At 43.9% G+C, this 18,015-nt stretch overlaps 1 protein-coding gene across 1 annotated transcript in view; it reads left to right on the forward strand.

Moving 5' to 3' along the window:
* The first annotated feature begins 914 nt into the window (after nucleotides 1-914).
* Nucleotides 915-18,015, forward strand: part of setd5 (SET domain containing 5) — a 34,676-nt gene continuing 17,575 nt past the window's right edge. Inside the window, 6 exon segments of the mRNA XM_080788761.1 lie at nucleotides 915-931; nucleotides 12,748-12,873; nucleotides 12,875-13,003; nucleotides 14,716-14,818; nucleotides 15,978-16,243; nucleotides 16,783-16,841. Coding sequence (XP_080644887.1) covers nucleotides 930-931; nucleotides 12,748-12,873; nucleotides 12,875-13,003; nucleotides 14,716-14,818; nucleotides 15,978-16,243; nucleotides 16,783-16,841 — 685 coding nt within the window. The 5' untranslated portion in view covers nucleotides 915-929.

Raw genomic sequence — 18,015 nt, forward strand, 5'->3', positions numbered from 1 at the left:
TCTCTCAGCCTCCTGCTCTATGAACTAGGGGGGGAAAAATCACATGATAAACCATGATCACATTATTCCTGTAAAACTCACTGGAATAGAAAACCATTGATGATAAGGTTTTCGCTTGTGTCAGTCCTTAAATTGTGTAAGCCTTCAGCTTCAAGTGTATGAAAACGGAAAAGACTTATTTCTACAGCAGGGCATTAAGAGTAGGAGGGACCAGTAATACATAGACGCAACCAAAGAGCACTGGTCAATTTCCCTGTCCAATCCCTTACCAGATCCTACAAGAGCGACACCTCATATTCCATTCATTTCACTTAGGTGGGGCTGACCCAGTGGGCTGACCCTACCTCTGTTGTCCCTGGTGCTGGGCCCCAGAGACCCCGTGTAGCTAAGGTTTGCTACTATGTTTCGCTATGAACCGAAGGATTTTCCACGAAAGATACCCTCAAATACAAAAAAAGCAACATAATCCCACTATAGAATGAAAATCAATTCCACGGCATTTGCATTTAATATCGACCATTTCCCCAAATATGAAGGCACATATCCGATCTTTGTGTCATATTATTCCCCGAATCCATCCACACTCGCTGTCTTGCCTGTGTGCCACCACCGGTACACATTGCATGATTGAACTGACTATCTGCACCCCTCCTAGGCACAAATTCACGCCCCTGGTTGCGTCGAGGGGCAAAGAAAAAAAACGATGGTCCAATCACATTCTTACAAATCTATTTCGCATCTCGACTGACACTTTTCTGACCAATCATTTGAAAGAGGCTGGACTTCAACTCAAGGCCCGCCTAGAGCCCGCCCAACGAAGGAGCCCCTGCATGGTCGCCTAGGAAACCCCGTGGCTTGGTTGTGTGTCAGTTTCGCTGCCTGGGACCCGCGGTCGATGCCGGTGAGGAGGGGGATGGGCGCCTCTGCGAATGTAAGGACCCGAGACAGAATCAGAGCCCTATATCACATAGAGCAGCATATACCCCATTTATAAATATCGACTGTATATATATATAAAAACAACACTACAATAAATGGATTAAATCACGATGGATCTGTTTTAGACACTCAATGGAAGTGCTGTGCCCGACCAGAACAGGGAATTTAACTTTACGCCCGTGCGTGGGGGACACTGAGAAGTTTGTTTCCTACCCCTGGAGAGGGAGCTACTTTTAAGGGCAAAGGATACAGGACAGACCGAGGCCGAGGTACAGGCCTTGTCATCTGGTTGGATTTGATGTTGGATTATTCGAGAGACTGCCTATCACACATGAAAATATATTATTTGTACCGGGTTGGAATGTCTCTTTAGGTGAGTGTTTCAACTTACATATTTGTACGTGTTAATGTGTTTAATAACGGTATCTTGTCTGCAGGCTAAAACATAAATACAACACGCTGACCATATATTCCCAACCAAGCCAACATAGCCAGCGAGCTAACAACTTAGCCACTTAACTACTACACGTACATTTTAGTTATTTGACCGACTTGGTGGCTCTGACTGTAATTTCTCACAGTTCCAAGTGGATTGCTAGCTGACTGATAATGTTCCCATGTCAGGGTCTGCTTAGCAGGGCTACAGTTGACTGTCTCTGGCCTGATCTCCCATGGTTTTCGATTAGGTCCCCATATCAATGCTTGTCACCTGCCTTGTTTGCCAACGTATCCTGATACCAATGTCATGCAACCGTGTTTCATAAAGTCTTTGACACCATACTGCAACAGTTTCCAGGAGTTTTGAGTTTGACTCAACTAACGTTAGTTCAAGTAATTCAGTTGATGTTATTCACCTCAAACAACTCCCAACTACAGCTAATATTATTACAAGTAGATATATTGCATTCGTTTGGTTTCAAGACTGTTACCAAGCTACAAATGACGAGTAGATTGTATTTGACTCTAGTAAATACCACCTGGTTGGTAGTTAGGACTCTAGGTTTGGCCACGTTTTGATAATGTTGCTGCAATGGCCTAACATACCCTACCTCCACTGTCAAAACAACACGAGCAACACATCTTGTATTTTATTCACCTCAAGCTTCACTTGTTTGATCTGAGCATGATAGACATGCACCCCCAGGCTTGTTGCATTGGCATACTGGGTTAGATAATATGAAAACTTAGGTTACAAGTTATATATATATATATATATACACACATTATATACATATATATCAAAATTCAAAATAGATGAATTGTTTACTGCTAGTTATTATTTTGACCCTAAGAAACTGTCGAATTTAGGTGGTTTCTAGTGCATTCGGACATCGACATGCCAGGAAAGTTGCGTTTGTTTATTGGCGTGTCCATCTCAGGCTGTTAGCAGACATGGTTAACAATGCTACGCTAGCCGGTTAGCTAACTTTTTGGATGTTTTCCAATTGATTGTGTCCTTACTTAGAGCCAGTATTTCACAATACAACGAATGTGATCACATTCGTCTATAGGTGACATTGAGAAATCCCATTTAGCACCGTAGGGTTTAGATGTTGTATGCTATTTGTGATTTTTTTTTACACATGTAGTCGTTTTAATCATTTGGATCGTGTTCATTTGGTGATTGTAATATTCTTGACTTCACTGAGGATCCTGGTGGTGGTGGTGGTGGTGTGTTTTAGGGGTTTTCTTTCTGTGTGGGACTCAGTCTCAAATGAGCAGATATGTGGAGTGGTGACTTGCTTTTCTCATTCGTCTTCACCTCCCCCACCTTCCAACCCCCAACCTCTGTGGTGGTTCAACAGAAATGGGTGGTATGTTACTTTGAGGGGAGCTCGCGTTTCCTTTTTTAGACTCCATTTTTTTTTAAATTCAACATGTGAGTAGCTGGTAGTGGTGGCATGATTACGGCTTAGTTTCGGCTGAAACCTCTAATCGCCGTGTACCCGACCCGACTCTCGTTTTTTCTCTTCATATAAAGCATAACGCTGTTTGATAAATCACGGGGTAACTATGTTGACTGAAGTAGCTTTCTTTTAGATCACCCTGGTTGTCCTGATTTGGGTCTCTTCTCTTAAGGGCCGTTCACCCCACTGACTGAGTGAGCTCTAGAGTAGTAGAGACTAACTATACATCTATTGTTTTATAAGTATTGAGTTTGTGCTTGAAATGTACTGTAATTCTGCAAACTGTTAATACATATTCAATCAATCAATCAAAAGTCAAGTGGATGGTGGAGTATATGTAGTTATAGTTCTTCTTTACCATACTTTAATCAATGCATCATGGCCATGGCCCATGACTGCTTTTTTTCTCTCTTTTTTTATTTTTTACAACTAGGCATGGCAACATCTGTCCATCATTCAACTGACTGCTAACATTAGTTAACTTGCTCCATGGAGACCTGTCTGTCCAATGTGTCCACACTTGTTTTTCCTCCCTCTTTTCACACAGCCCTAGTTTAACCTGTCTAGTGGCTAGACCAATGAATGTGCCACCGGATGTGTGACGAACTCGCCATGACTGTTTTGTGTCTGACGTGTCATTAATATATATATATATATATATATTTAGGATATATGTATTCTGTTGCTTGCTTACACTCCTAATAAAAACGTGTCTACGTTGTCCCAGTAGGTAAATTAATGAATGTCCTCTGTGTAATGTAATGTGAATTCTGTACTGTTGCTAAATATTTGTACTTTGACCTGTGACCAGGTCACTACTCGAGTACTCGGGTGTGTTGTAGCTTAACTCCATAAACAAGACATTTCCCTTTAATAAACCTTTGTATGTCGGGAGGCGGTAAGCGCAATTTTACGAGAGCACTTTTTTTCTTTCCCTGAGCAGTTGTCGACCTTGATTGAAGAATACAAAGATTACACCCGTGGTCAGTGGGGAGTGTACAGCCTGCACCAAATGTTTTGGTTGATCTTGAAGCCTCTTGGTATCCAGATTGTAGTGCAGGGGGCCTTGTTTTCATTGGTCAGGGCTCACATTCTCTGAATATGTTTCGCATCTTTTAATAGCTTGTGTGCAGTGCAGCCTGCCATCCTGGCCACTCATAACCATTGGAAACATGAGCCCCCCAACACTCCCCCTGGCCTGACCCCTTCTTGTTATCTAGAACAAACGCTGTGCTCACTAGCAGAGACAAAGACGAGTACACAGCCCCTAAGAAATGATAGGAGAATTTGGGACGCAGGCACAATGGTGTGCTTTCTTAGCTTAACCTACTATACTGGGAGCTGAGAATGCACTGCCTGACTTGCTGCTGCGCTGTGAATAAACCAGCCATATGTATATATGGGCCTATCATCAACCAGCCTTATGTTACGCAACAGTTTAGCATAAAAGTGCTAGGAGTGTTAAGTGAGAATGGAATAAAGTCAGTTCACTTTACTACATTGTCTGGTAACGTGTCTTTGAGAGCAACACTGTACTGTTGAATAGGCTAGTGTGTGTGTGTGTGTGCGTGTGGGTGTGTGCGTGTGGGTGTGGGTGTGTGTGTGTGTGTGTGTGTGTGTGTGTGTGTCTCTGTGAGAGAGTGAGTGATGTGGAATTCCCCCCAATGTGGGCCTCAGAAAACTTTGGAGATCTGAGGAATGTGCAGACGGGCAAGGTTACTGTGGCCCAGTTCTTCTTAGATCTTCACTAAGGAAGCATGGTTTCTCCCTTCATGTCATGTGCATTTCATGCCAAGTTGTCATAAATTCAACTAACCAGGTGCTCAGTTAACATTCCCTTTGAAAATGAAGTAGTTATTATATTGTGAAGAAGAGATGGTGTGTGGTGTGTGTGTGTGTGTGTGTGTGTGTGTGTGTGTGTGTGCGCGCGCGCGCGCGCCTCTTGCTTGTACAAGAGGGAGTGAAGCAGGATGCTGGCCCATTTCCAAAAGAGGAAGGCAGGATTCTATCTCAGTGCAGTCTGCTCAAGGGGAAAGGGAGAGGGGGGATGTTGCTGTGAGGAATAGGAAGAGCGGAGAAAAACGTCCTCTTTTTAGCTTGCTATTTGCATGCTGATGACACTGTCATTACATGGGGGGCAGGTGTAGCTATTGACATGTTAATGATGTGGCATGTGTGTTTTATTTGTCAGTCAAGTCGGCAGTTGTCAATCTATAACTATGTGGATATGGGTGAGTGATTAAAGAATAGCACAGAGAGATGAACTTGCATCTACATGAAATCTCAAATGTCTAACTTGATGATTGTAGGGTGGCCTATTGGCAAATTATGCTGGCTTGAGAAACTTTTTCAAAAGCATTGTATGAATTTAATCTGGGCCATGGCAATTTAGTGTGTTCTTTAACTGTTTTATTTTCACGACAACAGAAAACAGGGCATTCATATTTGGTATTTCCTTATTTTATTCCATCAAACGTTTTGCTTGTGCCTCTGTTACGTTATCATTCCATTTTCATTTCCTTCTGATTCTACCCTCTCTTGAGTCTCTTCAGCAGCTTCTCTAGTTGTGTGACTGACTGACTGTGTTGCTGGCTGGCTTGTACAATGGGGTTAAAAACAAGTCGCTGTGACGCCTGCCTCTTTAGTGCCGTCCTATTGGCTCAGACACGCTGGAGCTGGTCCAATGGGGTGTGTTGATTCCTCAGCACAGCCTCTGCACAGGGGGAGCAGTGTTGCAGAGTGCTCTGCTGGGTAATTCTGTTTTGTGCCGAGGAGCAAGGCTTCTTGGGAGAATAATGGAGGAGGAGGAGGAGGAGGAGGCTGGGAAAAAAAACAAGGCTGGGAGAGGCAGGCGAGCTACGTAATCATCTCTCTCTCTCCCTTTCCTTATGTCCTTTCTTTCCTTCCTTTTTATTGCACCCTCATGTTCTGTCCTTCACTCTTTTCTCTCTCTGCCTCTCAGAGAGAACATGGTCTTCCTTTGGTAGCTAGCCAAATGTTAGTGCAGGGGGGGAAGCCTTGCTGTAAGAGTTTCCTCCTTTGAGAAGGAGAGGCAGCCATTTTAGGTTTTTACCAATTCTATCCATCCCATAAGACCTGTCTGTCTCCCCTGTGTATTGCAAACAGTACAGTAAAGGAGTTGAGGCTGAACATGATAAGATCAGCTTTATGCTAGGTGACACGAAAGATGGTCAAATATAATCACTTTGATCTGCCTCATGCTTGCAGAGTGTCCTCAAAACACGACGACTGCAAAAACTGCAGGCACATTTCTGAGCTTGTTTGCTCAAAGGGTGTTGTCAGAAGGGGGAGGGGAGCAAATAAGGAAATAGGAATGAAGAAAAACAACCCAGGAGAGCTTAATTTGCACCGATGTCAAGCTACTCGCCTAACCCTTTCACAGTCAGCTACCCTATTTTATAATGCAAGACAGCAGCGTTAAAAGACGAAAACAAAAGGGGAATTGGCCAATGCCAAGTCTTTCCTGTGTTCCCATTCCCAAGCCTACCCCCTTCTGACTCCCATCACCTGGAGCCAAAATTATTCCTATTGGGGAAGAGAGGGATATGATTGTTTTAGTTACCCCATTTCATTTTATTTTATTCAGTTTTAGGTTTCAGTCATGTAACCTATACAAACTGGTTGAAACTTGAATGGCACACTACCTGTGAACCTTTTGAACCCAGATTTGTTTCCTCACCAAAACCTGGCTGTTGTTCAAAGCACCATTTTGCTCCAATAAAGTCCCCTAACCACAGCCCTGTGTGAGTGTGAGAATGAGAGAGATACGTAGGTAGGTAGCAGAAGAGAGTGAGACGACAGAAGCTGCAGCTATTCAAAATGGTTGCCCAGCCTCAGTTATTTTTTTCTCCTTAACTGAGTGACACCTCCGAATATTGTTAGTACACGTCTATGTACGTGTGTTGAGTGTTGCGTCGAGGTGGAGCCAGGCCCGACCCCTCTGTCCCTCTGCCAAAAGAGGAAATGGAAATGTCATGTAAATGTGTTTGTCATGCAGTGTCACATGGTGAAGAAGAGACGATCTGTATGGCTGGCTCTGATGTGTCTCTCTTATGCCAGTGCAGGAGCTTATTTTACACAATTTTCCTCATTCATTACTTCATGTCAAAAATAAATCCAGCCTCTCCACGTTTTAAGGGACAATCCAGCTTAACCAACCGTGACATTTCTTGAGTGCTAACTGTGTGACCTATCACATTGGAAACTAAATCACTAAGTCACACATTTTAATATGGCATTATGGTGCGGTACTCCTTTTTTCCCCTTTCGTTAGCCTTGTGATTGCGTCAGTCTCGGCCAGGTTCTCTCTTCAGTAGCAGGGCAGCCAGCTCTGTTGTTGTGACTTGGTGGGGGATTGCAAGTCAGACGGGGCTAGTCAAGTCCAAACAGGCAGCGTTAGCTCATTCATACCTCCCTTTCCTTCCCTGCGTTACTTCGGAGCCACGCACAGACAGCGACTGATCTGTTTGCTCTGAAACAGATGATTGATTTTGTGTCACGCTGGCCCTTCTGTCCACCTCTCTCCCTGTACCCCCCCACCTCCACTCTATGGCACCCGCTAGGCCTTTGTTTTCCATTGTGCGGCTCTCATCCACGGTCTGGTCCCGGTCCATTCAGGCAGCTGGACATTGTTGTGTTAATAGGAGGGCCGCAATGCGCTCCCAGGACGTTGGCTTGACCGCTCGCTCACCATGAGAACAGACCCATCATGGCTACAATAAAAAAATTATAATAAGAAGAAGGGGGTGTAGTGATGATATATCATATAACCCCTAGAATGGTCCCTTGAAATATGTGTGTCAGTGGATATGGTATCGCTCATTCACATTGTTAGTTGTTACATAAAGGCAGATGAATATACCCTTACAGCCTAACTATACCTATGTATTCACGGTTCAAACGTCAAAGTAGCACACAAAAGGACGTTTTACTGCAGATCGAAGTCTTTGTGTTATTATTTAGAGTGGCCGCCCACACATTCTGACATGTGGGGAGAGATTTTAGATCCAGTATCTGCTGCAGACGGATCTTGCGCTGTATAATTGTTGGGGGACAAGGATTGGGCTACTGTGGGAAGGTACGGTAGTCTTCCCAAAGCATGCAGCTATCATTTAGTCTGGTAGTTTTTTGTTTTTGTGGAGAGCACTGGCACGAAAACTTGTTTTCAGATAGATGTATCACTGCTCTTTTAGGTCCATATGCATGTGGTCTGATTTCATGTTTTTGAAAACACTTAGATTTTATTTGTTAATTTATTTAGAGTCATGAATTAATTTGGAATACAATACTAGTCTACAATACATTGTAAGATTAAATTCGGCTGTGCCTGGTAGGCTGTGTGCAGGCATTCTCGGAGTCGTCAGTGTTCAGTCACCACACGATCGCACCAACACATCCATCATGTTTTTGGTTTTGTAATCATGATTTTATTAATTGTTTTATTACCTAAACACGTTAGTCTTCCAGATTGTTCTTGACAATAGCTTGAATGTGTTAGCAGTAGCACCTTTGTGATTGTGAAATTGTGAATATGTTTCTGAGTTGAGTGTGAATAATCTAAAATGAGCCATCTTTTTTTCTGTGGCCATCCACAGATTTGTATTGAAGCCAGGGCATATTCATTTGTCTGTGCTCCATATTCAATTTCCTCCCCCTGTATCTCAGCGAGTGCAACTCGACATTCACAGAGACCAGGCGAGGCAGATGTTTTCATATCCTGCCTCAATGGTGTGCGTGTGTGTGTGTGTGTTATTGGGGGCAGGGGCTTTGTAGACGTGATGCATTATAGAGTCCTGCTTATAGATGCGTGTGCTCAAATTCTTTACCTTTTTGGTTTGACTGTATTTACAACTGTGATGGTTGTTTCACTTGCCAAAACTAGATTTGAATTGGAAACTATAACTGAAATTGTACTGTTTTGTACCTGTTTGTTACAAGATTCTCAATAAACAAACATTTGGAAAACCCACTTGTACCATAGACCCACTAACAAATCAGTGTGCGTATAAAAAGGTTGTTCAGATGCGATAGAGAAAAAGTGTGTGTGTGTGTGTGTGACTGTCTGTGTGTCTCTGTCTTCTTGGTCTTCCACTGTTTGTCTCTCAGGGGAAGGCATTATCTGCTTCTAACCTTCTGTCTTATTGGCTAGTAGCACAGCAAGGTCATTGAGCCAGCAGCAGTAGTAGTTGGTGAATGACATGCTGCCTTAGGCTATTTTCCTGTTCCCTCTCTGTTACTTCGGGGGGTTTCCCAGTGGAAAAAACCCTGTCCTCTGCACCTATATGAATGAGTAGGCCTATACGCTTATGTTCTCCTGTTTCAGTCATTCTTTCAACTCCCATTTGCCTGCATAGAGAGGTTCGCTAATGTGTGTGTGTGTGTGTGTGTGTGTGTGTGTGTGTGTGTCCCTTATCTATGCAGCCTACTACTGCCTAGTAGTGCCTGCCTACCTATTTTTAAGTGGTGCAACCAGTCCTAGAACCAGGTCTGTCTCTGTCTAGGGTACCAACAGTTGGCGCTGTTTCACCACTCACTTCAGACAGGTCTGATTTTTGAGTGGTGTTTTTATTCTATCAGTACTTTATTTTTGTCTACCAGGTTAAGGTGAGGTGTGGCGTTCACTTTCGGTATGCGTGTAGTGAGTGCCTGTGCATTTTCTTGTGTGTTGTAATTAATTGTCGGTCCGTCCCTCCCGCGATGACGACACGCATACACTATATCACCCTGGGGACTCATTTACATATTAAAAGGAATCAAATAATTTTATCGCAGGGCGGTACAAGGGGTGTTACTGTTGAGCAGCATCTGAAGAGAGTGGCGTTGAACGAAGTGTGTGTGTATGTGTGTGTGTTGTGTGTGTGTGTGTGCGCGCGTGCATATTTGTGTCCTCAGGCTGCTCTCCAAAATGGCCTCTCTTCTAGTGGAAGTGAAAAGACTTTGTAGAGCCTGCTCGTAATATGAGCCCTGTATTCATGGTTAGAAGAGCAAGGAAGGGAGGGAGCTAGGGAGGCAAAGAAAGGCTTTCCTTCTTCGGAATTTACCTCCTCGGTACACCGTCTGTCTGTCTTGGAAGAGGCCCAAATAGTGAACTCCCTTTGTGGGCCAGAGTAAGGAACACTCGGCAGCTCTATTTTAGTGAGGCATGGATCACCCACACGGCTAATAACCAGCCAAGTGGCTTTTCATACGAACCGGCTTTGGTTGGACACATTGCACTTTGATGCTATCTTGGGTTATGTGTCACTGTCACCAACTGTGTTAACTGTTTATATTGACCCTCCTGCTCCAAGCATGTTGCATAACCAGTCCCTTTGTCTCTTTTCCCCACTTAACAAACTGGATGTCTTTGAGGAAGGTAGTGCTGAGACACAATTAGACTGGGGCGGTATTATCACGGTATTTACGGACTACGCTTGTTCCGATTGGCAATTAAAAACACTCACAGATGGAAGGGAAAATTTGCCAACTGGTGTTTTCTTATGCCGCTATGAGGGCCATTTATTAAGACATAAAGAACAGGAGCAATGAGGGTGGCGAATCAATCGTAATTCATAATAAACGGTGTATGTGACAACCACCACAGTGCTGGCGGTGTTATCGTGTATCACCGATTTATAATGGCCACAAATGGACCATACACAATTCCGAAATGTAGCCCCATCTTCTAAATTTTATAAATGTCTATTTCCCAAAATAGGATTGTTCTTGTGATACAGTGATACATCTTCTGAATTAGCCTAATAATATACATGTCCATGCAGGCTATGCATAATAAAGTGCTACTTAGTTTTTATCAGATCCTGGTATTTGACTTGTTCCACACAATATCTTTCTGAGTGTTTTGCCAGCGCTCGTGTGTGTGAAGCAGGCAGCAGCACACCTCAGCTTTTCCTCAGTGTCCAACTCGGGGCACTGCCTTAGATTAACTTAATAAAGCATGTGTATTTTTGCTTACCCCACTCTGTCTGTCTAATTAATAGAACCAGGCTGCCATTCTGTGTGCGCTTCACGGTGACTCAGTGAGCATGGTGAAGTGACCTTGACGTTATTGGAAGTCTCCAGCCCTGCTATGGTTGCCTTGGCAGTGGAGAGTGAGATTGGCAGCCAGCTCGTAGCTAGGGGTACTACAACAGAAATGTCATGCATCTTTCTTGACGCCACTGCTGTGGATAGTTTCTCCTCATAAACCATTATAATCGTCTATGTCTCGCGGCTTTTGGGCAGGCTGGTTTTCTTTCGAGGGGTGGGGACAGGGGGAGGGTATGTCAGGCTCTTTTTTTCCCCTCAGTATTGTACTCTCAATTTTCTGTTGTGTAAGGTAACCACATACTTTTGGCCCGGTGTTGTAGTGAATGTGAACCGGGTAGCATTTGTGTGTGGGACCGTGTTTCTTTGTATGCGGTTTTGGCCGGAGGATGACCTCAGTTCGCTCCGAGCCAAGTCCTCTTCCTCACCGAGCGTGTGAAAGGAGCATGGAAAGCCCTGTTCCTCCTTTTTTTTTTTTGCAGCTGGAGTTGGAGCTCGCTAGCTGTGCGTCTGCCTGAGCGGATGAGTGAGTGAGTGAGTGAGTGAGCGAAGGAAGGACAGCGACAGAGAGAGATTGGATAGTGGAGTGGAGTGTGGGTCAGTGTTTCAGCAGTGCGCGCGATCACATGACAAGAGCCCAGCCTCATGCTGGATGACTCACCCCTCCGGGCTGTCTGGGAGAAAAAGCTACCCCCGTTGGTTCTCCATGGTACTGCATCACCTATGATACAGGCCCAGTATTGGCGGGGGGAGGGGGGGTCTCAGTCAGGCAGCCGCTGGTTGTTTTTCTGGCCTCTGAATAGTTTTCCATTGTCACTGGAAACCTCTGTATGAGATGCACCTATCACTCTTTGTCTTGTATCAAGTTATTGTTATTTGAAAAGAGAGCAAAAAAATCTCCCTGATACTCTATATAGAAAATCTTCTTTGTCAACGTGACTCAGCAAATTTGGATGTTCACTACGGTGTACATTAAGATGTTTGCCCATGTACATTTATGTTCTTTGAGATTGTATTGACTGTTTCCCTGTCATGTGTTCTTCAGCTGAAACAGTCATTGGTGTAATGGGCCAGAGCTGAATCCAGTTCACTAATGGCAATGTGGTGTTTTCTATGCTCCAACCAGTATAGAACTTGGTTTCAGAGTAGCGAGGACTAAAAACAATTGATCACTTGTCCAAAGAGCTGTTTTCTGCTTTTGAGTACTGCATCTTTTAACGTTGTATATTATGAATTCATGAATCTGTATTATTCATTGATAATTTGCCCCTACTGTACCTGTCTTGGTGATGGCCATCGTTATTAGTTATTGATAAATACCGGTAAAATAAAACCGAAATGCATGGAAAAGAGCAGTGAAAGCACAGTGTTTGTCATGCCACACAACATGATGGCTCATTCAGCTTTCTGTGATAATTTGCCTATACCAGTGGTCCAGGGACCACCAGTGGCCCTTGAGGGGGTTCCAGGTGGTCCCCAACTAAATGATGGAGAGTTGGTAACCAATTGGACCCTTATAGATCAATTCTTTAAAAGAAATCCGCATTACTTAATTTACAAGACGTCTACACACTTAGAGAATTATTTTGAACAACATTTGCCTGTCATCTCTCCTATGGCGCCACATTAATATAGCATGGAATTATGGACGAAATCGTATCCAATGACCAAAATATTCGAAGACCTTGGGCTAAATGTCATCAAATGATGGTCCGTGGCTCAAAAATGTTGAATAAATTGTGGACCTTCAATATGAAAACGGTTGAAAACCACTGGCCTATACCCATTGCCTGTGTGTGTGTGTGAGAGAGAGAGTGTGTGTGTAAAGCTAATAGTCTCTCGTCCTGTCCTTCAGGTCTCCCCATGTCCGTGAGCCGTGGGCTGCGGCTCATCGGCGCCCCACCCCTGGAGTGGTCTGTCGCTGCGGTTGGGACTCCGTGACCCCCAACCCCCTCCCCCCCCCTCCCTCCCCCCATCCCTCCCCTCCCCTCTCCCCTTCCCCTCTTCCCCACACTCCCTCGCGTCGCTGTGCTGGACGTCATGAGCATAGTAATCGCGCTGGGAGTCACCACACCTGAAACGTCTTACTCAGATATGGCTGCTGGATCAGAGTGAGTATATCCTACCTGGGTGAAGGAGTGGGGTGGGGCCGGGCACAGTTGTCATGAGGAAATCTCGCTTTACAGGCTGTAGGAGTTCTGTGTGTAATGTTGGACATCCTGTTATTTTCCCCTGATCTACTGACCCTGACTCGTCATCAGTCGTCATTTTCCACTAATTTGGATTCAATTTGGTTGCATCATTCTGCTTCAAAGGACACATTTCCATTGAGTTCAATGTAGATTTTTGCCCTTTTGCATTGTTTTTTATGCCATTCAAGTATATTCAGTCTACACATTCCCCGCATTTGGCGTAGATCTACGCCATTTGTCTTTATAATGCTTTTGATCGATCAAGTCGTAATGCTACTCACATTAGCATTGGGTTGCTAGGTGATGATGTCAACAAGACTGAATTTTGAATTTCTCGTGCACCCGTGTCCGTTCTATCTGTTTTTCAATCGCATTTATCTCCAATTCCTTGTCCCAGATGGCATTTCTGGTCAAAACAAGGTTTATTCCACGGCCCATAGCCGACACTGTGATCATCGCGATCATGTTTCTCTGCCCTCATCGCAGCACCGGAAGTGATATGCCACAACACACACACTAGTTAGAAAACATAACAACCCTTATTTCTTCAAAATAAGGGTTGAACGGGGGAAAATGCTGGCAATACGAGCAGGGAATGGGCAGGGAATGGGTTTAATAGAATGTTGCAGCAGATACGCTCACTTTCTTAAGTACCTCTAAGATGTTTTGTTGTCTCACAAAACCTGTTTGTCCACCGTGAGCGTAGTATGAGAAGAAGAAATTAGTACTTTATATACTTGATCAAACGGTACCACACTGACTGCCCAACATTGACCAGGGCCAGGCAGAGATAAAGAAATTACAACTCTGAAGGATTTAAACTGGCAGGTATACAAATTACAAACTAGTATACAAACTAAAAAGGCCGCCTGGAATACAGAACCCCTCTACAATAGGCCGTTGACCCCTGTGTAATGAAGGGAGAACTTATCGGGTCTCTACATCAGGGCCTTGCTGGCCTGAGCAGTGTCTGAGGAAATAGCCCCAGACAGTTGTAGATGAGAACACAGACAGTCTAAGTAGGACCAGGCGCTGCCACCATGGAGGTTAGCCTGGTGACGTGATTTGAGGTCCCGTGGAATGCAGCTAGCTGGTATACGTTTCCCTCTTCTCCAACCCCCTCCCCAGCATACTCCTCTCGTCCACCCCCCTACTAATTTTGTCCCAGACCTTAGATGCAGTCAGGAGAACTCTAAATTGGGGTGAAAATGGGCATTGCTCGATATGAATCTCAGATCTCACGTGTAACAATTTCTTGTTTGGATTGTTCTGACATTTGAGCTTACTTCAGCACTACAGAGGGCTGGAGTCTGTTAACTGAAGGCAAGGTTGTGCTCTCTGACCACCAGACCTCAGCTAAAGGGCAATGGCAGTTGCATAACATAATGGCGTCCCACATTCCATTTCCTGAATTGTGTTTCACCCAGGCTCCCTCTGGACAAGATGTATTGAGTTGTGCTACCATCTAGTGGTCAACTGAAGGTTTAGTCTGTGTTATGAATATGAATTAGCTTTTTCTTTTAGTTGTTTACATTGTAGTTGCCATTATTGAGGAGCTTATTGAAGCCGATTCGTTGACCACCAACCACAGATTCGTGTTTGGTTCATCAACTTTCTTTTCTCTCTCACAGCCCTGAGTCAGTGGAAGCTAGTCCTGCCGTGAATGAGAAAAACTACAACAGCCAGAGCTGTGGCAGCGCCCAGAGTCATGGGTATCGGGGACTACCATATGCTGTGAGTTTACACGTCTCTTTGAACCTTCAAATGCAACTGCTTGTGCATGTGTATATTGACGGATTAAGGTTGACTAGTGCAAGTGCAACAAATATCACTGGAACAGTGGAACTTAAACTATTCTAACAAAAATAATCCGAAATGTCCGTGTTTAGAGCACTGAATAGTGAATACACCTCTAACTTCTTCACCTTTGGCAGAAATAACCCATGTAGACTCGATCTCTAAGAACCTCTGATGTCAACTGGAAGGAATTTCCACCCACTTCTCTTTACACAACTTCAGCTGTGTGCTGTCGGAGGGCTTTCTGTTTCTGGCATGCTGTAATCGGGTCAAGTCAGGCTGTAGACTAGAGTCTCAATGTGTTTTAGAGGATCAAGATGTTGGCTTTGTCTCCGTCATTTAAACCTGACTTGGTTCTCTCTGAACCATTATTAGACTCATGGACTGTTTTGAATCATTGGCTAAGGCTTGTATCAGTCGAGTCCATTTACATGCTTGTCGGGCTCTCTCTGTGTGAAATTCATGGTAGACTGATGATGACAGGCAGGGCCCTGGGGCAGAATATGGCGATGCTGTTAGATCCCTTGATGTTACTCTGTAGTTCTTGGACACCATTTTAGCTCTTGGACTGAAGTTGGTGTAACATAGACCTGCCAGTGATCTAGAATCAATATTGTTCTAATTATTTGCACCTGCTTTGGTGCACCTGATTCTAATTATAGCCACTTGATAGTATGACAAAGGTTCAGGTATGCAACTTTTCTGTATGCCCACAGTGATTGCATTTATGACAGCTTCGATTGCATACATTATTAAAGTGATTTTGCTTTTCACATTAACGTTTTACAACACAAGTTATTAATATGCTTGAGAGAAAGACAACCGCTTAAAACTTTGAAAGATAGAGTAGCCTATGATGAATAATAAACGGTGGTCTTATTGCCCACAATAAATTAGAGGTAGTGTTGACTGGTGTCTCATGAATGACATGACTCCACATACAGGTGATGAGCCTCTGTGACCACAACGCGTGAAACTGCCCTTTATTAACAGCTGTACTGTTTCGTATGCCTTCCTTTGCCCTCATTTTCATTCGTCTCCATTTTTCGTTTTCCCTTTTCTTTTGTTTTTTTGCCTGAACACCCGTTGTTTGAAGATGCAACAGTCTTCCGTTGTGTGTTGTCAGGATCACAACTATGGCGCGCCCCCTCCCCCCACCCCGCCCGCCTCCCCGCTCTCCCAAACCATCATCCCCCGCATGGAGCTCAACGGTGTGGTGCGCGACCCCCGCTACCGCCATGACAACATTGAGGACAACTCAGCAGACAGCGACAGCTCCTCCGAGGACGACGGCACTGTGGCTGGCTGGTGTCACTGCAGCCTGACGCAAGATGGCCTGCTCATCAAGTGTGACAGTTGCAGGTCAGCCTTCTCTACCAAGTCGATACTTACCAATGCCATGGTGAATGGGCTCTATGCACACATGGCATTTTAGGAAAGAACTTGGGCCCCTTCCCTACTTCCTTCACAGGTGTTACCGCTGACACTAATGCAAGCTCTGTTCCATTCTGGTCAAACAGAGTCAGGGTGCTGCTATTGTGCATGTTGGCTCACTGGAAACACTCTGCTCCACCAGTGGGTCTCAAAGTGTCATTGAGAGTGGGTTCCAAATGGCCAAATGGTGTGTAACTCTGAGAGTGTACAAATTTGTACACTTTAGTTAGGGTCCTTGAAATTAAAAAGTTTTAGAACCACTGTACACTAAATGGAGCAGAGCCTTAATTAGTATAATCTGTAACACCTGTGGAGGAAGTAGGGAAGCAGCCTTGAAGTAGGAAGAGTTATTCTGTGTTCACAACTTCACATAGCCCATTTCTGAACATGTTTGTTTGCTGAACATTTTCCACGGTCTGTTGATGGGTGTGATTCAAGTTTTTCTTGATTTTTCTTTTGCATGTTAGGGGGCTGGACAGGAGGAAAGGTGCAGAGGGCCAACGCCGGAAACCGGAGAATGTCTCAGGTACAGCTGAACATTTAATGTTTTATTTTTATTTGTAAATACACATAACATTTCAATTAAATACAACTCCTTTGACATTTATGGAGAGTATTGAGTAATAAGTAAATAACCAAAATTGTTAGAAGTAGTCCAATATACTGGACTAGTATTTGCATTTTATACCTTATCTGTAATATAATGGTAGCGGCAGCTGTTTCTTTAAAAAAAGAATTATATTTTTATATTATTATTTTGAATGCTCAAACAATAATATTTCATGTAAAATTAAATGGGGTAAACGATGAACATGCCTGACCACTTCACTGATTTTCAACCTATCTTCATATAATTTGTCCTGTAAATGCTCCGTCTACTTGGTCTGTGTCTCAGAAAAGGGAAGTGGACAGTTAAGAAACCTGCCTGCCAGTGACATCAGCAGTAGATAGTTTTGGTGATTTCAAACGAGTTCAAACTTAATTTATTTTGTTGTATTAATTGTTTTATTAATGCAAGTACAATGGCTTATATCAGGGGTTTTCAACTGATTATGAACCAGGGACCACCACCCGGTCCCTGACTGAGAATCAACCTGGGGACCACTGTTGTGTTGGGAGGGGGGATATGGGCGTGGTGTGGGGGAAAAAAATTAACCTTCCATATTAAAATCATGTTGCTGTTCATTGTAACTTGTATGAGCGAGCAGACACATGCAATTAATTATGGGCACATTTCCTTATAATGGTGACTCAACCAGGCAAACTGGTACAGTTTCCCATGATATTCCACCTCCCTTTTCTGTGGAAGTTCGATTGAGCGCCAGCGTCATCGTATGTCACCACGTCATTTACTGCATTGTTTCTCAACTTGTGGTCAATACCATAAATTAAAATACAAATCTTCCCTTTCCTACATTACTAAATGCATGGTCAGGGACCACATGCAATACCTTCACGGACCACCAGTGGTCCACGGACCACCTGTTGAAAACCCATGGCTTATATTATAGCATGCTAACTTTCTAGGAAGTGAAAGTCTATAGTTTCTATTTTGGAATCCCCATTGGTGGTCATTGGTAGGCAGATTTGGGAACTGTTCATAGCCCACCAATGAGTCGCAGAGAGAGTAGACGGAGTGAGGACCCGTTATGAAGATGAGGTTGAAAATCGGTGTAGTAAAGTAAAATAGAATACTTCTA

This window comes from Protomyctophum bolini (assembly GCF_963924005.1).
Source record: "Protomyctophum bolini genome assembly, chromosome: 2".
NCBI lineage: Eukaryota > Metazoa > Chordata > Actinopteri > Myctophiformes > Myctophidae > Protomyctophum > Protomyctophum bolini.